The sequence below is a fragment of the Camellia sinensis genome, chromosome 2 (genome assembly GCF_055761805.1).
Source record: "Camellia sinensis isolate YWXY chromosome 2, ASM5576180v1, whole genome shotgun sequence".
NCBI lineage: Eukaryota > Viridiplantae > Streptophyta > Magnoliopsida > Ericales > Theaceae > Camellia > Camellia sinensis.
In genome coordinates, this window is record NC_138962.1 from 214832122 (window position 1) to 214856412 (window position 24291).

The following is a 24291-nucleotide window of genomic DNA, read 5'->3' on the forward strand; positions in this document are numbered from 1 at the left end:
TTTTTTTTTCAATGTAATTTCTTCTTCTTCTTCTTCTTTTTTTTTTTTTTTTTTTTTTTTTTTTCTAATAGAAGTTATCTTTTATATAAGAAAGGGGTTTGTGAAATGAGACTATTAATCACAGGAGTAAAAATGTAATTTTTAGAATATCAGGGGTGGAATGTAATTAGACCAAACCTCAGGAGTGTCAGTGTAATTTACCCTTTATATTTTTAAAGAAAGTATTTCAAATAAAAAAATATATAAAAATATTATTTAAATTGAACTGTCAATAGGAGTTTTTAAATTATTATGAGAGCAATAATTATTGTTTTGGTTGAAAATAAAGAAATTATGAAAAGTCATATTATTATATGTGAAATTTTATGAAAAATTTTCAATATGACGGTGATATCCATCATTATTGATATGGAAATATGATTAATCTCACTATGAAAATATGAATTTATTAAATTGTTAGTTACGTTTGACATGTGAGATTTAATCTTTATGTATTTTTTTATTATTGGTTGGTTATATCACATGTCAATGATAACGTTGTATCTCCATTATATTGAATTTTTAATCAAATTTTGTACAAAAAAAATTACTTTATTATTATATAATTTATTTTAAGGCTTATATCTATGTCCATTTTTGTATTGCCCATGATACATTAGTTATAATTTACAAATAACATTAATTTTTTTTGATATTTCTCGAAATCAATCATAAAAGTTTATGTGAAATATTTTTGTAAATATTTTTGAAGTTGTAATTAATACGTGTCCTCTATGATTTAATTTTTTGACTTTGCCATTTTTCTTGAGATTTACTTAAAATACGAATTGCCCCCTGTGGTTTAGAAAATTACAAATACCTCATTATTAGAATTTTTTGTTTAATAGAATTAATTGAAAAAAAATAAAATTTCTAACTATTTTCTTATATAATAATAAAATTAATTAAATTATTAATTGAAATATATTTATGACATGATTAAATATTATTAATTGATTTGATAATTTATTAATAAAAGAGATAATTTATTACGAAATAAGAAACTTCAAGGGGTAAGATATAAATTTCAAAACTATAAGAAATAATTCGTAATTTAACCAAATATCAATAAGTGTGTTTTTAATTTATCCCAATAAAAAAATAACTAATATAATTATGTTAAAATTATAGGGTCATTTGTATTTGCTCTATATACTTCAAAGGAGCTAAGTACACTACAATTTATCCAAAGGGTATGGTTTCTTTTCGGTCTTTCATCAGACTGGTAAGGTATTGTTGAGCTTTATAAATTCACTTTTAGGTTCCGTTTTGAAAATTTAAATTATTCATATTTTAAAATTTATTTAATAGATTATTTCTGTAAAAAATTAAGTCGATCAGATAATAATAACTATGCATGCAAAAAATCAAATCTATCAAATAATAATAATTATATATTTGGATCAATTTTATATAAAAATATAGATAGTGAGTGCTCAACAAATTTTAAAATATGAATTATTTAAATTATTAAAACAAAACTTAAAAAAAGTAGGTCAATTGGGCCGGATTGGACGGTCTAAGTCTGATTATGGATGGGAGACGGTCCAATCCTTATCCAAAAACTTTATATACGGAGCGTGCACTACATTCGCCAATACAGGAGAGTGGGTAAAAAAAGTGTTGAAATCCAAGGTGAACGGTTACAACATGGCCGCTGTACGAAATACAAAAACGACAATTGAACAGTACTTGTACGGTGATTGTATGTATCTCTCTCTCCTCTCTCTCATCCACACTTGTTCATAGAGAGAGAGAGAGAGAGAGAGAAATGAAGTAAAACTAAAAACCCCAATTCACTCACCAGCTTGATCAATTTCTCTCTCTGGAGAAGCTTTCATGGAGTACTTCTCGAAGAAGTCAGCTCTCTGTGCTCTGTTTGGCTTCCTCTTAATTCTGGCCTTGTGTTCTTCGCTGGGTTATGCAGGTGATATAGTTCATGAAGATGATAAAGCCCCAAAGAGGCCTGGTTGCAACAACAACTTCGTTCTGGTAAATATTTCAATTCCTTGTTTTTAATCGTGTTTGTTTCGTTACTCAGTTCTCACTCACACATGTATGTACGTGTATTGGTTTTTGGAGATCACATTGTTAAGCTGCTTGAAGATGATGGTGCTTGTAATGGAAGAAACTAACACTTACAGTATGATTTTTCGTGTTCATTTTGTTCGCTTTTGGATTCATGGTCTCAATATCAAGCGGGATTTTTTTTTTTTATATATTTTTTTATGGGGTTTGTGAGATTTGGGGTTTCTTTCATTTGTAGTTGTTCCCTTTTTTTTTTTTTCTTTTTTTTGCGTGTTCTGTTATTGTTGCCCTGTTTGGTAATTCATGTAATTTCTGATGCTTTTTTTGAATGGATAAGTGAATGATTATATATGAATTAGGTTGGTCATGCTTCCCTGTGCATTTATATATACTAGTGGGTCTGTGCCTACCATCGGGTATGCTATTAAATATAAAATTATAAATTTTGATTTTAATTTAAAAGTACAAATATAGCCTCATCTCTATAGAATTTGGTATTTTAAATTCCCTAAAAGGGCATTTTCGGACATCAAAATGTGACATTTTCTCCAGGCTTCACTTATATATATATATATATATATAGTATAGATAGATAGAAGATAGATATAGATATAGATATAGAAGTATAGAAGATAGATATACTGGAAGAAAACTGAGTAAACTATGTGCAATTGAAACTGTCAATATGTGAAGGGAGAGTGCCTATGTTTTGTAGTGGGAGCAGTTGATTTTACTTTTAGGTGCTCACAATAACTGCTAAGCAAAGGTAAAATTTTTGAAAAAAATATAATGTTGCTGTGGTTTTTGGGGAATCAGAATTACATGACAAAGTTCATACCAAATAAATTGTTTATGTAATATAATATATATATATACTAGAAGGTGTACACACCCAGATGGGTGTGCTTAAAATTTGCAGTTACAAAGGGCACGAGTCATATGGGTGTATTTGAATTCATTAGTTACAAAATAGGAAGAAGGGTAGTTTAGGAATTTAAAAAAAAACTATGACATTCACACCAAAAAGTGTTTGCATTATATAATAGAATAGAATAGAATAGGCAGAATATGTATACATATACTTAATGTTTTCTGTGAAAGTTTATTTGTAGAAAATGTTCCAGGGATTGATTTGATGGATGTTGGTCTTTTTGTTGTTATTTCGATAGAGAGGTTGTGTACTAGATAGAGGTAATTTTGTATGAATCGTTATATGAAACAATTGGTTCTTGGTAACAATGGTCTCTTCCTAGACTAGTTTTAGATCATGTTCTCATTAAGCAGCAGATGGTTTGTACACTGACATGGAATGGCATGACACGACGCTCCTTGGACATTTCCCAAGATCTATTGGACAACACTTCAAGCATGTTCAACGCTCCTTGGAGATGGGAAGAAAGTAAAATTCTGGCTTTGTGGTTGGAATGGGAATGAGAGGTTGTTTAATGCTTGATGCTTGATGCTTGATGCTTGATGCTTTTCCTTCAATCATATTACAAGATTATTTTTATAGAGAGGGACAACAATTCTTAGGCAGGGGTTTACAAGTTTAGGAGATGGACAAGTTGATGGGGTAAGGGCTATAAGAGATAAATAGCGTTGGGATGGGGAAAGATTCTTTGAGATGGATATTAACAAGTTCAGGATGCTTCCAAGTGAAGTTTTTTTATGGGGTGTTGATTGGTCACTACAATTCTATTCTTTGGAGGGCCACTTGGGGTATGAGAGCTCCTCTCAAGGTAGATTTTTTGTTTGATGTCCGGTGCATGGTAAAATTCTCACTTCGGATAATCTGATATGTAGAATGCAAGCAATCATAAATTGGTGTTGTATTGCAACCAAGATGGCAGGTCGGTGAACCATTTTCTTATTCATTGCCGTGTGGCAAGAGATCTGTGGACTAGTTGTGACTTAGGTTAGGGCTGCTTTGGACCTTTCCTTTTGTGGTTATTGATTTTCTTTATAGTTGGCAATGGGCCAGAGTGTGGAGGAGAAAAGAGCTATGATTGATGATTTATTTCTTATGTGGATCATATGGGGAGAGGAATTGTATGTTTTTGGAGAGTATAGAGATTCTAATGTATTAGTGAAAGAGTTCTTTTTTTAGATTTTTGTAATAGCAGTTCTTTGATTCTGTAATGCTTTTTGATTCATGTAGAGGTGTGTATGGTTTAAATTTCTTTTTGTCTTATCTTTTGTATACAGGTGTCAGTCCCTTAATGCCAACTTTTAATGAAATTTTATTCTTAATCATCCAAAAAATCTATGGCCCTTTTTGGAGCTATTATCTGTTGTCAAGATGTAGAATGATCACATTTATTTTTGCTAGTGGCATGAATGCATGAGCATTTAAATTATGGATGTAATATGAGATTGATTTGAAACATTTAGCATGTTCATGAAATGGCATGTGTTTTGGCAAAGTTTTGGCATGAGATACAGAAATTTTAGACGGTGAAAGGTAAGGCTTTTATTACATCATTACGTGGCATTTATTTGTTGCCAAATGCTTCTTGTTTCTTACATTGTATGCGAATCAACCTCTTTTCTCTATGGTTTCTCATTACGTGAATCCTTCCCTTTTCCCTTTTACTCCTCAAAGAAGTTTGCAGTTGAAGTTTTTATTCACTTTCGTTTGATAGGTGAAAGTCCCAACGTATGTTGATGGTAGAGGAGTAAATGAATTTGTAGGTGTTGGTGCTCGCTTCGGCCCTACCTTGGAATCTAAGGAGAAGCATGCCAGCTATGATAGACTTGCCCTCGCAGATCCACCTGATTGTTGTAGTAAACCCCAAAACAAGGTTTTCTTTGTTTCTACTTTTTGGTACATTAACCACTCAAAATCCTACTTGTCAATGCAGGCCATTCACATTTGAAGCATGTATCCTTTTGGTTAAAAGTTTAGGATTTGTCAAGTTATATCATGAGGAAGTTAATTTGGAATGTCTTTCTGTTTGGTAGCTTACAGGCGAGGTCATCCTTGTGCACCGGGGTAACTGTAGTTTCGCAACTAAAGCAAATGTTGCAGAAGATGCTGGTGCTTCGGCCATCCTCATTATAAACAACCATACAGGTCTTTACAATTTCACTTCACATTTTATTTAAATTTTTGGTCCATTGCAATGTCGTAATGATATCAAATATTATATTTTTGTTGATTTATTTTTGTTTCAATACTTCTTAACTTGTGTTTCATCTGTTAGTTTTTCTGGCTTTTGTTATGCAGAACTTTTCAAGATGGTTTGTGAAGCCAATGAAACTGATGTAGATATAGGCATACCTGCTGTCATGCTCCCACAAGATGCTGGTGAAAACTTGGAAGAAAGTTTAAAGAACAACTCCCTTGGTAAGGCTTATTCTGCATGATGTTGAATATTAAAGGAAAAAAACTAAATATATATGTTTAAATCGATAACATTATTAGCTATGTTTCTTCATTTCCCTAAATGGTATCGTTCTCTTGTTAGTGATACCTAATGTAGCATTTTATCTGTGTTGGTTTAGTTTCTTTTCACTGTAACTTATACATTCCTGTTTCTTATACATTCCTGTTTCTTCAGTTACTGTGCAGCTATACTCTCCAAAGCGCCCATTGGTTGACGTAGCTGAAGTATTTTTATGGCTTATGGCTGTTGGGACCATCTTATGTGCTTCTTATTGGTCTGCATGGAGTGCCAGAGAAGCAGCTATTGAGCAGGACAAGCTTTTAAAGGTCGTTATCTTTTATCTTTTGCCTTTTAATATAGGTTGTTAATGTGTGCCCTTAAGGCATATTCTAAGAAGCTTAAAAGGGTTGTACATTTTGCATGCAATTGAGTGTAATAAAGAATACTATCTTTTTAAGCATTTTTAACATGTGCCCTTAGGGCACATAACAAGACCCTTTAATATATATTATTACCCTATATTTAAGGAGTGTTCTCATTTGGGGGGTATGACACCTGCAAGGTGCCACTGTCTTTCAATTGATTTATGGATTGATGTTATTCATGTAGGATGCTTCAGATGAATTTTTTATCACAGAGGGCAATGGTTCTAGTGGGGTTGTGGACATTAGCACAACATCAGCAATTGTCTTTGTTTTGATTGCTTCCGGATTCTTATTAATGCTTTACAAGCTAATGTCAGTCTGGTTTATTGATATTCTGGTGGTTCTATTTTCAATTGGTGGGGCAGAGGTCAGTCTATTCTTCATGTTACAATTTTTTTTGTATACATGCTCACTTCAAACTGATAAATATTTAGCCACACTTATTCCTAAGAGGAAAAAAAATAAAAATCTTATAATCCTAAAAATTGTGGAATAAAAGTTTGTTCCTCTTTTCTACAATCTGCCTCTTCTCCTGTGTATAGACTTGCATATTTATCTACCCAAATTTCTTGCCATATTTGTGTGTGTACATATATGTTGTTAGTAAGTTACAGCTCTCATCTGGTTTTTTTTCCCCGCATGTCCCTATGTAGCTAGGACCTTACTGATTTACTGCTATGTTTGATACTTTGCATCTGCTGGAAACTGGAACAATATCTAATAAGACTGTACTTTATGTTTCTTTCTCTTCTCCTTGAGTTTCTTTGGACGCATGTAATACTACCACCCTCAGATGTCTCCTTGTTAAATAGGACTGTCAATTGGTCCTGGCAAACCCAAAGGCCACTTGTTTGGCCCAATCTTTTCCCGGCTGAGCCTAACTCAGTTTGGAATGGGCTGAGCTTGGGCTATGCCAACTTCAGCTGGAACTCACAATCTCCTCAAGAATATGACTTTAAAGTACTTTCTTATATATATATATATATATATGTAAATATTGTCTGTTTAATTAACAAAATCACGTGTTGATTGAGATTCTTGAGATTTAATAGCTAATTTGCGAGGTTTTGAGTTCAAACCTTTGGGCTTCCTGAAAAGTTGGCAAATGTTATGTTACTAATATTTTTGAAGAAAAATTAAACAACACAATTGAACATTGGGCTAGCCTGAAGCCTATTGCATAAAATGGGCTGAGCTCAGGCCAAGAGATGTGAGATATAATTGGATTAGCTTAGGTATGAGCTTAAGAAATTATATTCGGGCTGAGCTCGAGCAACCCTCGGCCCAGCATATGTACTTTTTTTTAAAGGAAAGTTTCAACCCGGCTCAGAGGTTTGAGCCTCAAGATGTTTTCTAATAAACTTGTCTTGAAGTGAGCAGAGACTCTTGAACATTAGAATATCACGAAGAGGGTCTCCAGTTTAGGGTTCAACTCATGCACAGCTCTTAATTTGAGACATGGGTCTCAGAGGTCTGAATTTGTCTTGAAGTGACCTTAGACTCATGGACATTAGAACATCAGTTATAACATGCTTGCATTCTTGAAAAGAAATGGGTTTGTTTATCTCAAATTTGCTTCTCTTTTCAATGCTGAACCTCATAGTCTCATTGTACTTGCAGGGTTTGCAAACTTGTTTGGTGGCTTTCTTATCGAGGTACGCATGTTGTTGATTAAGAACTTAGTGTAGGTTCCACTATAAAGGGGATACGCTTTCTTGAGAAAGAAACTGAAAGCAGCTGAGCAATGGTTTATCAGTGCATTTAAGAGAATATACATGCATGAAAAAATTGTGATGGAACTTTTTTTAATGTTATTTTTTATAATCTTCTAAATGCTTGTATATGTATGTCCAGCTATATTTTACTTAATACTTTTGTTAGGTTTTTATTCTTGGCAACCCCGTATGACAAAACTCCTTTCAGTTATATTTATTTTCGCACTTTTATTTCAGTGAGGCTATGAGTGTTTAGATGCGAATCCAACCCAAATTGTGTCTTTCAGAGAAGTTTGTGATGCTAATGCTTTCAAGATTGCTACTTCGTTGATTATGACGGGGATCGAGCTGCCCGGTCAGCTCGCGGGGGTCCAGGGGGCAGCGCCACGGCGGGGTCGAGGGGCAACGCCCCCGAAGCAAAATGCAAAAATGCATTCCAAGTTGACTGTCCGCTCGAGCGGAAAATCCCTGGTTCCAGAAGTTTTGGTCGCCAGTAAAAGTACTGAGCTGTGTGATTTCGCGCTCGAGCGGGTTCTCTAGCGCTCGAGCGGACCTTTGTTATATATCACACGCATATTTTGCTGAAGCCGCTCGAGCGGGATGTTGGGCGCTTGAGTGGACTGCGCTAACACAGTTTTCCGAATTTCAATAAGGATTGGGTTTTCTTCCAAATCTAGGATTATTTTTGGTTTTCTATAAGTAGTTGGTTTTCTCCCAAAACTAGACTACTCCTGAATTCCTCCAGATCTTCTTTTTGGTTCTTAAGGTTTATATCTGGAGATATTTTATTAGTTTTCTTTGATGTTTTATTGAGTATTCAACTCATAGTTTAAAGAGAGTACATCAAAGGTTTTGTTTGTTATACACAAGAGAGTGAGAGTTGTTCTTCGGTGGATTCTGAAGAATTCGAGCCTGAAGCTTCGGTGGATTCTGAAGTGACTCATCGTAAAGACAATTCCGAGGTGAAGACGGGGTTGGAAGAGGCACATAGAGGTTGGTTCAATTAGGCGTGGATTCGCTAGGTACTTGAGAGTATACCTGTGTAATTCCTTTAAATCTTCTTAGTGGATTATTTTGTGGCTGTTGCCCGTGGTTTTTTAATCACAGTTGGAGGTGTCCAATTGTGATTTTTCCACGTTAAAATCGTTGTGTCGTTTTGTCTTGATTGTTTGATTGGGATTGTTTTATTGTTTAAAATTGATATATAATCACAAATCAACATCTAGAGGATTTCTAGATTTTTCAACTTTTATACTGGTTCCTTGTCTTTATGAAGCAAATTTCTTATTTCTCTTGAAATGGGAGCTGGCCTTCAATCGTGATTAAAGTGATTTTTGAATATTTACATCATCTAAGCTTAGAAAAGTTAGAATTTTCTAGGTGTCTGCACATTTCTTCACTATTTTGACTGGGACTATGGAGTCACTCAGTAATTGTGGTCCTTCTATTTTGATCAACATATGTACACAAAATAGAATTGAGCAAATTATAGATTTCAAAATCCTACATGTTTAGTGAACATATGCATAATAAATAAGTAACAAATAACTGATGTTTTCATGGACAACGCCAGCATCAAATGCTATATTTTTTAACAAGTGTCGGTTAGGTGCAAATATGGCATCCTTTTTCTTTCGATAAAATTTATAAAAAGGACACTTGAAAAGGACGCCACTCACGTATGCATGCTATGAACTAGAATAAAACTAGAACCTTTTAACCCATACAGCCCTCAACACTCCATATGGTGTAAAAAAAAAAAAAACTGTTCATGGATGGGTACAACTTTCTATTGATCCACATAAAAAGTAAATAAATAAATTCATAATCTACTCTGCATTATGTACTTTAGCCTCTATGCCATCAAAGGTTTGCTAATTTCTTTATAGATGTCATTCTCTTTGGCATTGGAAACATGGATCAAGTATTTCATTACTTTATTTGTTCTAACAGAATAGTCATTGATTTTAGCTTTGTATACTTCTAGTGTACTGGGGCTACACTCCTTTTGGCATTCTTGGTGAATTTACTTAGTGAAATATCTAATGAAGGAAAAGCTGTTCTTGTGTGTGAATGATGTTGCATGCGCATTTAATAAAGTTGTTGCTATTGCTTTATTTGTTTTAAGATTTTAGAAGTATGGACTGACAAATTAACAAATATAGTTTCAGGTGGTTTGATCATGTTTCAGAATCATTTGTTAAAGTGCCCCTCCTTGGACCTGTCTCATATCTGACGCTAGCTGTCTCTCCATTCTGCATAGCATTTGCTGTTGTTTGGGCTGTTTTTCGAAGTGTATCCTTTTCTTGGATAGGACAAGATATCCTTGTAAGAACGAATTTCTACTGTTTTCTTTTATATTTGATTTGATCCTCAGTATACGTGTTTAATTACTAAAGCTTCAGAGGAATACAGTATATTTAAGAGTTTTGCAACTTCCATGTAACACCTCTCCACTTGGTAAATCCCATTTAAGAGTTTTGCTTAATTAAAGGAGACATATTAATTGACTACCCAAATATCAGTAATTCTGCGAGTGGAAATGTGTTTTTATGAGGCCGAGATTAAAAAATGGACTTTTGAAGCACTGTCCAGTAATCCAGTATTCATTCAATATGTGGATAAAATTTTCAATTGTTAGTACCTTTCAAAATTGGAGAGAGATGAAGATACTTAAGGAATCAATTATATTCTCTTCAACCCCAAGGGTTGGCCTGGTGGCAAGGCCTTGGGTTTTGGGGGTATGCTCCCTCCAAGGTTTAGGGATCGAAACTTTTTAGGTACTAACAATTTCTTGGGGCCATCAGATTAGGGGAAAACCCTTGAATTAACCGTGGTGCACTTGCGGAAAACTCCTTGCCGAGGGCCTGTGCACCCTTGGGGATTAGTCAGGTTTTGATCCAGACACCCTAATGCCAATAAAAAAAAAAAATTTATATTGTCCTCAAGATGGAAAAGTGGTGTCAAATTCTTTGTTTGACTTAAAGAGTTACATATATATATGATTCGCTTCTTTTAATCCTTGAAAGCTTCTATGATTACATAAAATTTGACATATAACTTGTATCATGCTGGATCTTATTCTTCATTCAATAATTTTTTTTTTCAGTTCTTGGTAGGCTAAATTATCTGTTTTGTTGAAAAAATGTGCATTGCTTCAACACAGTTCAGTCATTTATGGCACCCTAATAGCTAGTTTTGCTACTGATGTGATTTCCTTTTGTGCATCATGCTACACTTCCTGTGAGATGCTTTGCATTTGTTCTGTTAATCTATTTAGCGAAAAAAAAACTGAAATCACAAGTTAGATTTTTTTCAAAGACATGTTTTGGACTTGTTGCTTGTTATACTATTGTCGCCTTCCATATATTCACAGAAGTATGCTTCTAGGCCATGAGATAGATGCTGTAGTTGTGTATTTAGATGCATAATTAAGTGATAATTTAATTTTTTCCATTTGTATTTAGATGAAATCATAATTAGTTTGCCATTTGTAAAATGAAGGGGAGTCCAACTAATGATAATTTAATTTTTCCTTTCCTGAACAGGGTATTGCTTTGATAATCACAGTTCTCCAGATTATACGCGTTCCTAATCTGAAGGTGATTTTTTAAACTAGGTTTTTGTTTTTTTTGGGTGGTCAGGGAACCACTTATGCTACTTCTCCGTGGATGTTATCTCAGATTGCTATGAGCAGAAGTTTATTTTTTTGGCAATTTTGTGGCGCTATAAATTTCATTCTTAAGAATGTTGAAATTTTATAGTCAGCTTTTACGAAAATTAACAAGATCTGTAGATCCAGCACTGCTCATACCGTTATCACTTACACGAATCACTTGTGAATATTGCCTTTGAATGCATGATAGTGATGAAAATTTGGAAAGTAGTTTTGCTTTCTACATCGTATTTGAATCTACAGAATTTGGTGGTTTAAACACAATTTCATGTAAATCAATTTGTACTAAGTGTTAGTTTTTGAGAAGAGAAGAAAAACAGAAAAAATGAAGAATAGAAATTGAATGAAATGAAAGAATAAAAAACAGGAAATGATAAAAGCTGATATGATGCAGCAAAGAGTGATCATTTTCATTCATACTGGTGCATTACATTTATAGTAAGAATATCTAAACTGAAAAGATAATGAATCCCAAAAATTATGGTAACAAACCAAGATTTCTGATAACACTAACAATATCCTAAAGAATAGGACTTATTGACTGGAAAAAAAATCAAATTCTAGTTATTGACTGAAACTAATCAAAGAAAAATTCAATGTAGCAGTCCTGAAGCAAATTATTAACACTCCTCCTTGCTTTAGGCGTTGCAAATTCCAATCATCTTCCTTAGTAACTCGAACTTGCCAACTGGAAGTGGCTTTGTGAACAAATCTGCCAGCTGATCTTCAGACTTGCAGTAAGCAAGTTTCACTTTTCCAGTTTGTTGCACTTCCCTCAAGAAGTAGAGCTTGATGTTGAAGTGTTTTGTTTTTCCGTGAAATACTGGATTTCGTGAAATTGCAATTGCTGCTTGATTATCAACAAAATTTCAGTACCTTCATTTTGCACCATGTGTAAATCAGATAGAACTTTCCTTAGCCACAGAGCTTGGTTTGCTGCTGCAGTTGCTGCAATAAACTCTGCTTCTGCAGTGGATTGCGCTACAATCTCTTGTTTCTTTGAACACCATGAAAAAACACCTGAGCCTAGGTTGAAACAGGATCCTGAGGTACTTTTCATGTCATCAACAGAACCACCCCAATCACTATCTGAAAAACCACTCAACTTGAAGTTCAGACTCTTCTCAAACTTGACACCACAATCAAGACTGCCCTTAATAAACCTTAAGACTCTTTTTGCTCCTCTTAAATGCACTTCACTAGCACAATGCATAAAACGAGATAAGAGACTTACAACAAATAGAATATCAGGTCTTGTTGCTGTAAGATACATCAAGCAACCAATCAAACTTCTGTAATAGCCTTCATCAACTTTACTAGCACCATCTTCTTTGCTCAACTTCTCTTTTTGACCCATTGGTGTGTTTATTGCTTTGCACTCCTCCATCTGAAATTTCTTCAAAATTTCCTTTGCATACTTCTTCTGACAGATGAAAACTTCATTTTGGCTTTGCTGGACCTCCAAGCCAAGAAAGTAAGTCATAAGACCAAGATCTGTCATCTCAAAGACCTGCATCATTTCTTGTTTGAACTCCTCAATCATCTGTGCATTATCTCCTATTACCAAAAGGTCATCAACATAAAGAGATACAATAAGAACATAACTACCCTTTTGTTTAACATAAATAGTAGCTTCAGATAAGCTTTTTGTGAAGCCTAAGCTTAGCAAATGTTCATCAATCCTGCTGTACCAAGCTTTTGGAGCTTGCTTTAGGCCGTAAAGAGCCTTTTTGAGCAAATAGACCTTATCCTCTTCACCCTGCACAACAAAACCCTCTGGTTGTTCCACATAAATTTCTTCTTGTAGAACACCATTTAGAAAAGCTGATTTGACATCTAGTTGAAACACTTTCCAGCCTTTTTGTGCTGATAAGGCTAACAACAACCTGATAGTGTCTAGTCTAGCAACAGGAGCAAACGTTTCAGAATAATCAACACCAAAAATTTGAGCATAGCCCTTGACGACAAGCCTTGCTTTGTGTTTGTTGATGGAGTTATCAGCATTTAGCTTCGTTCGGTACACCCACTTTACTCCAATGATCCTTCTGCCTTCTGGTTTGTTGACTAATTCCCAGGTTTTGTTTTTGTGAATCATTGACATCTCCTCCTCCATTGCTTTTTTCCACTTCGGGTCTTTAAGAGCTTCTTCATGATCAGCAGGTTCACATAATGCTACATTACATCTTTGATAGATGTCTGAAAGTGATCTTGTTCCTCTAACTGATGGATCATCTACCAATTTATTTTCCCACTGGTCTGTTGCCTCCTCCTCAAAAGAATTGCTTCTAAATTCTTCTGAAGGTCTGTTAGTTTCTTGTGAATTTTCCCAGTCCCATTGCTCATCCTCATTGAAGTGAACATCTCTAGTTATCACCATTTTTCTTGTTTGAGGATGATATACTTTGTAGGCTTTAGAAATTGTGCTATAGCCAACAAAGATACCTGGAATTGCTTTTTTGTCAAGCTTGTCTCTCTTAACCTGTGGAACATGGACAAAACACAAACAACCAAATACTTTAAGAAAACTTAGTGAAGGTACATACCCATACCAAGCTTCAAATGGAGTTTTGTCTTCAACGGCTACACTTGGAAGTCGATTTTGCAGAAATATTGCAGTATTGGCTGCCTCTGCCCAGAAATTTCTTGACAACCCCTTCTCATGCAGCATGCATCTAGCCATCTCCATGACATATCTGTTCTTCCTTTCACTCACTCCATTTTGCTGTGGAGTGTAAGGAGCAGTGAGCTGATGTTCTATGCCAGCTTCATCACAAAACAGGTTAAATTCTGCAGAAGTGTACTCTTTTCCATTATCAGACCTTAAGATTTGAATTTTGCAACCGCTTGAATTTTCCACCAATTTTTTAAACTTCCAGAATACTCCAGCAACTTCAGACTTGAACTTTAGGAAATAAATCCAACACATTCTTGTAAAATCATCAGTGAAAAGAATGTAATACCGGCTACCTTGAAGAGATGGTGTTCTTTGAGGTCCTCCCACATCTGTATGAACTAGTTGCAGCTTCTGTGTTGCTCTCGAGGATGATTTAGGAAATGGTTTCCTACTTTGTTTACCAAATTGACAAGCATGACAATTTGGCAAGTGATCAACCAGAACTGGTAATCCTCTTGTCACTTCATCTTTCTTCATCTGGAGCATTCGTTGAAGATGACAATGCCCAAGCCTTTTGTGCCAGACTTCAGTGATGTTGACATTGGTGGAATAAGCTGTGTGCTCCTCCTCTGTAGGATCAAATAAGAAGCTTTTCCCTTTCATTTTGACACGTAAAATCTCCTTTCCAACGGCATCGTAGATGTGACAATACAAGTCTTCAAAGGACACCTTAAATCCTTTTTCAATTAACTGGTCAACACTCAGCAGATTTTGATCAATATCGGGTACATAAAGAACATCTGAAATAGTTTTTGTACCTGAACTGGTTGTCATTGCAATGGTTCCTTTTCCTTTTGCAGGGATATAACCACCATTCCCTATCCTGACTTTAGTCATTGCAGTAGCCTTTAACTCCTTAAAAAGAGTTTTGTCAAAGGTCATATGGTTTGTACAACCACTGTCAATGAGCCAACTTTCTGAGGAGACCTTTGTAGAGAAACACGTTGCCACAAACATCTGATCTTCTTCATCTTGATCAGCTACATGGACTTCTTCCTCTGGTTCTTGAGATTTGCTTTTGCAAATCACAGCTTCATGTCCAAGCTGATTGCACTTGCTACACTTTGCATCAGGCCTCTTCCAACACTTGAATGGAGAATGACCCATTTTGCCACAGTGTTCACAAGGTGGGAAATTTCTCCTTGAGCTTCCACCTTTGTTTCGAGTGCGACTGCTTGAACTACTCCCAGAACTTTCATGTTGGTGTTTGACTGACAAGGCTCCTTCTACGGTACACTCTTGTCTCATAAGTCTCCTTTGTTCTTGAGCCTGCAAAGCATTCAATAATTCTGCCAAGGTGATCTTGGACTGTCACGCCCCAAGCTCTGTGACAACGCCGCACACTCATATAAGTAAGCATGCAAGGCTAAGAATCCAATCACATAACCCACAAAATAAAATACTCAAATTAAATCCTTAATTGTCATAATGCCAAAATCCATAAAAATAAATAGTTCTCATATGAAAATGTCCACCAAGTCCACTAATTTAATCCACTAACAAAACAATAATCCAAGTACTTAAATCATGGTCCTACTCTCGGCACTCCCACATGTAAAAAAAAAGATCCCGCGCAGCTCTACTCTTCAGAATCTGAAAAAAAAATAAGGGTAAGCTAGATAGCCCAGTAAATAACCAACCATCACTGCTAGCTGGATCAAGTATACAAAAATAAATAAATAAATCGATAACCAATAAATATAATTTTTTGCTACCATTCAATAAATGAACAATTATTTGTAAGGTGGTTTTATAGCTAAAAATAAACAATGTACAATACATTTTAAATGAAAAGCCAACAAGATAATTCAAAGTAATTCGTTGTTCAAATCGATGGTTCGATATTCAGATGGTTCGATGATTTGATTCACAAAACCCAAGTCTTATTGACTACGGTCACATAGCCCGTGACAAGGCCCAGAACCACACATAGGCCGGTGGTAAAGCCCCAAAAGAAACTAGTTTCTGTGCCAATAAATAACCCCCATTGGCTAGGGTCCAAATCATAGTCAGACTAGAGTGATGTTCAAAATTCAAACAATACACAACTTTTAAATAAAACATTCGATATTTTTAGAATAAACGTTTAGTACAATTTTCAGAATAGTTTCACCAAATATTCAAATAATTTTCATAATAATATTCGATGTTGTTTTATACTTGACCCATATTTTATTTTAAGAGAACACGAAGGCTATAAATAAATATTTATAATTTTAAACGATTCGATAGGAATAAAAATGAACCAACAGTGATAGAGGGTTACTTACCTCAAACAGCTAAAATAATATTTCCCAAGCTAATCTCAAATTATCAAGATCCACCTCAATCTCACAAACCTAATAAAATATTACACCGCATAAACAATTATTATGTGCATCCATCCATCTCTTCTTGTAACAACAATAGAATAAATTAACCCAATAGTCTATTAGGAACTCCCACAATTTAGCATCAAAACAAAGCCATTACGGTTTCGGAAATTCTCAACCCATATTATTCTATTGTTGTTTATATACACGTAACAATTTGTAATTGCTTGTAGTCAATCGTGTATCCCACAAATACACCACCATTAAACTTAACCCATCACATATCAATCTCAAAATATGAACCACCCAAATGGGATGCAAAATACACTCTAAAATTGAGCAAAATTGAGACCCCCAACATAGACTATATCAATATATGTATTTAATCATATATGCCCATAAAATCATCTATCGATATATTAACACTAAAATCATAGATAGGAATACAATAAAATAAATCTTACCTAAGTGATGAATAAAGCAAAATCACCACTCTTATGAATCCTCCCTCTTCCTTGGTTTGGGTTTCTTTTCTTTAATTTAAACTTTTCCAAACCCTTGCTTGCTGCCTTCACCTTCAACTCTTCCAAACCCTTTCTGCAGCACAAGCCTCTCTTCTCTTTTTCTTTTTTTTTTTCTTTTACCTTCTCAAACCCTAGCCGCCTATGGAGCAATTCATAGCCTCTGTTTTGTTTGTTCTCCAAGACTTAAAGCCACAATAGGTGGGCTTATTAACCTAATTTCGCACAGTTACAAAATTACCCATCTAAGTAATAGGAAATATAATGCCATCTCATAACTAATTCTTTGATACTAATAAATGACCCATATAAATTAATTTAATTACTAATCTATCCAATAAAATAATCATATTTAAAACTTGGGTATTACATGGACAGATCTTTAGTATTTTCCAAGGTGGTTATTGAGGCTTCATATTTTTCAGGCACCGTAACAAGAATTTTTTCAACAATTCTTGAATCATCAAATTTAGTGCCAAGAAGCCTTACCTTGTTGGCAATGCCAAGCAATCTGTCTGAATATTCTTTGATTGTCTCAGCATCTTTCATCTTTTGCAGCTCAAATCCCCTTATTAGATTGAGCGCTTGCATTCCTCGTATTCTTTCATCTCCTACATATTCCGTCTTCAGATGCTCCCAGATTTCTTTTGCTGATTTGAGATTCATGATCTTCGTGAGAATTGTTGTTGAAACACCAGCAAACAACGCTGCTTTGGCCTTTGATTTTCTGGTCTTCTTCTCTTTGTGGCTTTTCATCTGAGCTACCGTCGGATTGTTTGGCAGCGGAGCAACTTCGTAATCTTCTTCGACGGCTTCCCATAGATCCAAAGCCTCCAAATAAGTTTCCATTCTAACAGCCCAAAGTTGGTAATTTTCTCCATCAAAAATATGTGGAGCAGCTTGAGAAAAATTAGGAAAATCAGTTTTTGCTTCCATGGATACTCACAGGTCCCGTAAGAATGAAGCTCTGATACCAAATGTTAGTTTTTGAGAAGAGAAGAAAAACAGAAAAAATGAAGAATAGAAATTGAATGAAATGAAAGAATAAAAAACAGGAAATGATAAAAGCTGATATGATGCAGCAAAGAGTGATCATTTTCATTCATACTGGTGCATTACATTTATAGTAAGAATATCTAAACTGAAAAGATAATGAATCCCAAAAATTATGGTAACAAACCAAGATTTCTGATAACACTAACAATATCCTAAAGAATAGGACTTATTGACTGGAAAAAAAATCAAATTCTAGTTATTGACTGAAACTAATCAAAGAAAAATTCAATGTAGCAGTCCTGAAGCAAATTATTAACACTAAGGATGTTTGAGTCTTAATGAAGACAGGAAAATGTTCATAAACCAGCCACTGTTGATATTGCAGCATTAAATGCTTGGCAATTGCATTCTAGAAATAAAATGATCCTCAAAACTTAAAAAACACGTATCTGAAAGAGATAGTTGACACTAACATTCCTCAGCTAGTGAATCAGAGTAATAAATAGAATGGAGTGACAAACAGATACCTGATTTTATTGCAGGTATGAACCATAAATTGGCCAAATTGAAATTCTTGTATGCAAAAGTTTTTGTGACAGAAATTATAACTGATTTATTAGGGAGATTTCATATTTTATAAATGAAAATAATCTTAATCAGTTATTAACTTTCAAATCTTTCTATGTTTGAAATTTTACATGTTTGTAAAAAGATTAACATTTTGTATGTTTAGATATTGATGCTTCTCTTGAGGATCTGTATGTAATTATGTACCTTTCTAAAATTTCCTCTTCAGATCTGTATTTGATATTGATCCTCAAAAAATCAATTTAAATTTTTGCAAGGTGCAATTTTACAAATTTGGAACTGGTTGAGAAGTAAAAGCTATGCATTTCTTCCTCCTGCTAATTTGTTATTCATGTTTAATAAGTCAATGGCAAATATTAATTCCTATAAAATCGCTTTCATTGCTGCATTTGAATGCTTCAGGAAATCAGTTTTATTATATGTCAATATTTTGGCTCAGAGGAATGCAAATGGTTAGAACTAGTATTTTTTTTTTTAATATTTATTTCCATTCATGCTGAGAGGCTTATTGCTTCTCAATTGATGTAATTAAGATGATCTCTCATTCTTCTTGATGCAATCAGGTTGGAACTGTTCTTCTCAGTTGCGCTTTCTTGTATGACATTTTTTGGGTGTTTGTTTCTAAATTGTGGTTCCAAGAGAGTGTCATGATTGTGGTAAGTATTTCTTCAAATCATGATGAAATAACAGTTCACTTGATAAAGGGCCATTGTTTAAAATGAAAACTGCTTTTCTTTTTCATACAGGTTGCTCGGGGTGATAAGATTGGAGAAGATGGCATACCGATGCTGCTAAAGATCCCTCGAATGTTTGATCCTTGGGGTGGCTACAGCGTCATTGGATTTGGTGACATTATCGTACCAGGACTGCTAGTAGCATTTTCAGTAAGGTTTGAGCAATCCAGCCATGATGACTATTGTCCTCTTTGACTCTACTGAAAATGCATCATTGGCTCATTGTAATTTAACTTGTCGTTACTCCTTAGTAGTTTGTACAGACCCTACTACCATGGTGGTTAGAATCGTGCGATTCATGATTGGATACGAGTTTCCAACCAAAATGATTTGTGTCGTGCTGTTGAATCTTGAGTAAATTGTATGATTCAATTGTGATTCACAACGGTTCACTAAGAGTCATTTCGATTCACTACGATTCCATTCTATTTGCATAATGCAAGAAATGATGTCGTTTTCGCAAAATAAAAAAGAAATCAATTAATTATGTTCATATACGTGATTTTGTATGTATATACATATATAATTTTTTGTTACATTGATATTTATTTCATTGTAAACACCACGTGTTTATTTTTATATGTATACACATATATAAACCTATATATTATGCTAAATAAAGTGAATGCAGTACTAATAGTGTATAAAGGTTGGTGAATTTCGCAACATTTTAGGCTGTAATACTTGGGCATTGTACCTTTTCACTCAGTGAAGCATTGAGTGAGGTTCAGAATAATATATTTTTCTCGATTCTTTTCCACGTTCTTCATTTTCAAGTTTCATTCCTTAAAACAAGGTGAAAGATGGATGCAATTTATACTATTTTGGCAAGTCATTTGTGGATCATAAGCTCAAATTGTTTGATCCTTGCAGGTATGATTGGCTGTCAAAGAAGAATCTTCGGCGTGGATACTTTTTATGGGCAATGATTGCTTATGGGTTAGGTACGAACAACTAATCTATGTGTGGGAATCGGCAAATTTATTCTCTCTTATTTTCTGCTTGGTGTTAGAAGTGCATCACTGTGCGTCTGTTTATGCGGTTAAGTTATTGCAAATAAAAGAATGGGATTTCTTAGGCTGAGTTTGATTAGAATGAAAGTGAGGGGAAGAGAAAAAATGGAACCCTTTCTGAGTTTGTTTAGTATGGAAGTGGTGGAAACTACAATAAAATAAATTTTCATGTACAACGTATATTAGCATGGTAACCGAGTCTTTAATTTCTTGCCAAAAATACAAGAAACACAAAAAAAGTTAAATTTGTCCATGCAAAGTGTTACTTATAATTTTCCTTTCCGTTTCTTTTCTTTCCTTGCACCTTCTACCACTTTCAACTTTTCGCAAATTTTTCACAATTTTTCTTTCTAATCAAACAGAGCTATGATTAGATTTTGTACTCGAATAGCAAATTAATGTGCGTGTGGAGACAGAGTTGTTTAAGAAATTCAAATTTGTTCCAATTATGGAACTTGTAAGGGGGGAAGGAGAGACGAAGAGACGATGCAAGACTGCGGATTGGGGAGGGGGACACAGATCTGTTGGGCAATTGATATTATAGTTTCCTTCTTACTGTTCACCTATTTTTCAACTATACATCAAGTTTGTTGTATGGGGAGAAATCTTTAACCGTCTTAATGAACAACAAAAATATCGATAGGGTTTAGTTATTTGGAATTGTGTTCTCTGTACGATTGTTTGGGTGATTTGGTGAGAAACAATAGAATCTTTAGGTTTGAGGGGTTGAGAGGTTTGTTACTTGCCCTCTTTTTGGGTGTTATCGAGATTCCCTTGCTTTTTATTTATAGATATTGGAGAGTGGTAAGGTAAGATGAGTATTGCTGAGATGAGTATGTTAAGGTGGATGTGTGGTAAGACTAGAAAAGACAAAGCCAGGAATGAGTATATTCGAGAATATGTAGGAATAATACCGATAAAAAATAAGTTGAAAGAGAATAGATGAAGATGGTTTAGTCATATACAAAGGAGACCAACAAATGCAGTAGTGAAGAGATGCAATACAGTGATGGTAAATGGAAGTGTTAGGGGAAGGGGCAGACCTAGATTGATGTGTGCTAGTGTAGTATATAGAAATGCGAGTCTCTTTAATTTGACTAACGAAATGGTCTTCAATAGAGTCGAGTGGAGAAGAAAGATTAATGTAACCGATCCCATTTTATGGGACTTAAGGCTTGGCTTGGTTTGGTTTGATTTGGTTTGATTGGAGAGTAGTGTGCAATTTTATAAGTTATTTATATTACATTTTTTTATTTTTTTTTGGTTGCTGATCAAAATATGTATATATATATATATATCGATGTCTTCCACATCTAATGCATCACTTGTTTTTATAGATTCACATTGCTGTGTTCTATAATATTTATGCTAATATTCAAATAATTCATGAAATTTCTTATGTCTAGGTCTCCTCATCACATATATGGCTCTGAACTTGATGGATGGACATGGCCAACCAGCTCTACTTTACATTGTTCCTTTTACTCTAGGTATTTAGCAATATCATTTATGAAAACATGACTTGCTCACCCACAAGCACCATAACCGAATAGTCGCAGACCATTTTCTTCAGATTTATATTGACCCAACTAGCTTCCATGAGGTTCCATAGCAGTATATTTGACATATTTTATATCTTGAAAGCAAGCTCCAAAGAGTCATATTTTGTTTGATTCTCGTGTCAGTATTTGGTGGGAGATCCACCTTCACAGGGGGTCGGTCGGGTCTTGTTTTCACTCCAAGCGTTTCTCATGGCAAGTATTACAGTTATCATGAGTTCTCATTATCTAACAAAGCATGAAGATCTAAAAAATGTGATTACTAAACACGTTTTCTTGTATATTTGGAAGTAAGTTGAAAAAGACCCTAATTTTGGAATTAAGTTTAAAAATGAGTGTAGCCAACTATCATAGTCTTGAACTGCTATTTAATGGTTGAAGAGATATTTGTAAGACCTGCTATATTGTGGTGTACATATTGTAAAACAGGGTCGACACACATATACACAAAAAATATATTTTAAAAAAAATTAAAAAACCCCATCGCTTGTCATTGATGCAGGCACCTTTTTGACATTGGGAAGAAAGAGAGGTGACCTCCAGAATCTGTGGACACGAGGAGAACCAGAGAGCCCGTGTCCGCACTTCCGGCCACAACCCTCCCAATAGAGACTCAACAACACTTGTAAAACAGCATTATACTCATAGCATATGCAAGACCGGTTAGGGTTAGGGTTACCGGTGCAACTTGTAGCACAAAGGTTGAAATTGTAATATCCTCTCTGTTTTTTCATTACAACCATAAGTAAAAACATTGTGAATATACCACTAGTATCGGCAATGCAGGGGTTTTATATGCAGACTTCAAGTTTTCCCTCTCGACTTATGCTTGGTTTGTCATGGTTAGAACTTCTCCAAGATGGAGCCTCCATGCCACTGCTGTTCGTAAATAATTTGTCACAAAATTCTGTTGTTAGGGCTTTTATTTTGTCCCATTGAAGACTAGACTTGTTATCATTTTATGTCAATCTACATGGGTTGGGCTGCAAGAAAGTTGAGAGCTCAGATTGCACAAAGGTTTTGTGTGGTGGAGGTGCTTATAATTTTTTTCTTTGGCTGTTGAAAGTGTGCCAGTGTGTTTTAATGCATCTTCTGCTTATAATTTTATAAGACAGAAATAATTAAGTTTTTAAAAAATGTTTCTATGTAGGGATGTTTTTAGATTTTATTTTTTAATTATTAACTTTTAACTTGAGAAAAATTACACCAAATATGTCTTAAATTACAATTCGGAAGGGTTGTACAAGACTAGTATTCTCATTTGATATTCAAACATGCCCAGGAGTTTGGGTGAGTCAAAAACGGATTATGTATTTAAAATAAGGAAAATGTTTGAGGGGCACAATTTTTGTGGCCACAATGGCTCAAAATTATCAAAACGACGTCGTTTTGGGTGCAAAACATGCCAAAACGACGTCGTTTTGACAGTTTTGAGCCATTGTGGCTACAAAAATTGTGGCCCTCTAGCATTGTTGTTAAAATAATTCAATCTAGATCTATTCATTTAATAAACAAGTTTAAGCTGGTCAAGTTGAATTGTATGAATTGGACAAATAAATCTGATCAAACAGTTTAATTTATTGAATTTGTTCCTGTAATATATAGTGGTGGCGCTGGTGGTAGTGGGCAGCAGTAGCGTTGGCGGTGGAGCTTGTATTTAAACCAGTAGTCTGTACATATAAAACATCATATAATTAGTTACATATGCCATGTCTAAAGTAGTCTAAACCATCTGTATAAAGCATCACCAACAGTATGCTCCAACTGATAGAAGCTCTCAATCTTATGATTTTCCTACTCATCAACTCCATAATCATATCTCTGTGAGTTGAAATCAGCTCCCCAAAATCATCCACAAAATAAATACAGTTGGGCCTATATATGTCACCAGCATTGTCAAACACTAAGTCATTATGTGCTAAAAGAAGGGCTTGATCCCCAAAGCTATTTACCTCTTTCCAAACACCCTCTCTCCAATTTAATTTAAAAGCCTTGCGACACGGTGGTCGGGCTTGATGATGACCCAATAACTTGTCTCACCACCATGACCAACTCCCCGGAATCTGACTCCACCAAGTACCTCCCTCGATCACTCCCGTGCACGGCCATAGCCCGAAACCTCCTCCTGCTGGTCCTCCTCCATACTTCAATGGTTTAATCATGCTTGTCAATGGCATAGAGTTCTCCATTGTAATACATCACATCCTCATAGCTGCCCATTTTAGCAATGTTTTTTGACCATTTGTTATCTCCTGGTTTGCAAATGCACCCGTTGCGCGAACTCACACAATTGTAAATTAGTAAAACAAAACAGTTAGGATCATCAGGACTACAAGTCATCATGAAGCAAAGCGGGTACAAGTAGGTTCTCTTTGCCAGCAACAGTGGAAGCTGAACATAAAATCTTGAGATAAAGTTATAGAGATAAAGCCTAGAACAGTGGGTTCGAGCTAGGCTATTAGGAGAGTGAGTGGTGTAGAGCGTGGTTGAGGTTGTACTTTGGCTTTGATTGGTTGTACTCAAGAGTTTGGCATATACTTGTGGTTTTGTTCGTCTAAGAGAGTAAAAGTAATGGAATTTTTATGTTTTGGATTATTAGTTTCTTGGCTGCAGACCTCCATGAAT

At 34.9% G+C, this 24291-nt stretch overlaps 1 protein-coding gene across 4 annotated transcripts; it reads left to right on the plus strand.

Annotated features, from left to right (window-relative positions):
- Positions 1-1595: 1595 nt before the first annotated feature.
- LOC114302470 (signal peptide peptidase-like 4) lies at positions 1596-22682 on the plus strand. 4 transcript variants are annotated; one of them, XM_082916958.1, is made up of 14 exons: positions 1596-2031; positions 4710-4868; positions 5029-5140; positions 5294-5413; positions 5628-5779; positions 6063-6245; positions 7499-7533; positions 9765-9921; positions 11142-11195; positions 18924-19016; positions 19107-19249; positions 19968-20038; positions 21514-21597; positions 22169-22682. In XM_082916958.1, exons 1-14 carry the CDS (start codon positions 1879-1881, stop codon positions 22273-22275), a joined length of 1623 nt encoding a protein of 540 aa, XP_082773084.1. In that variant the 5' UTR covers positions 1596-1878; the 3' UTR covers positions 22276-22682. The 4 variants fall into 4 exon arrangements, with proteins under 4 accessions (XP_082773084.1, XP_082773083.1, XP_082773086.1 ...); XM_082916957.1 differs by having other exon boundaries at positions 1636-2031; positions 9759-9921; XM_082916960.1 differs by lacking the exon at positions 21514-21597 and having other exon boundaries at positions 1641-2031.
- The last annotated feature ends 1609 nt before the right edge of the window (positions 22683-24291 follow it).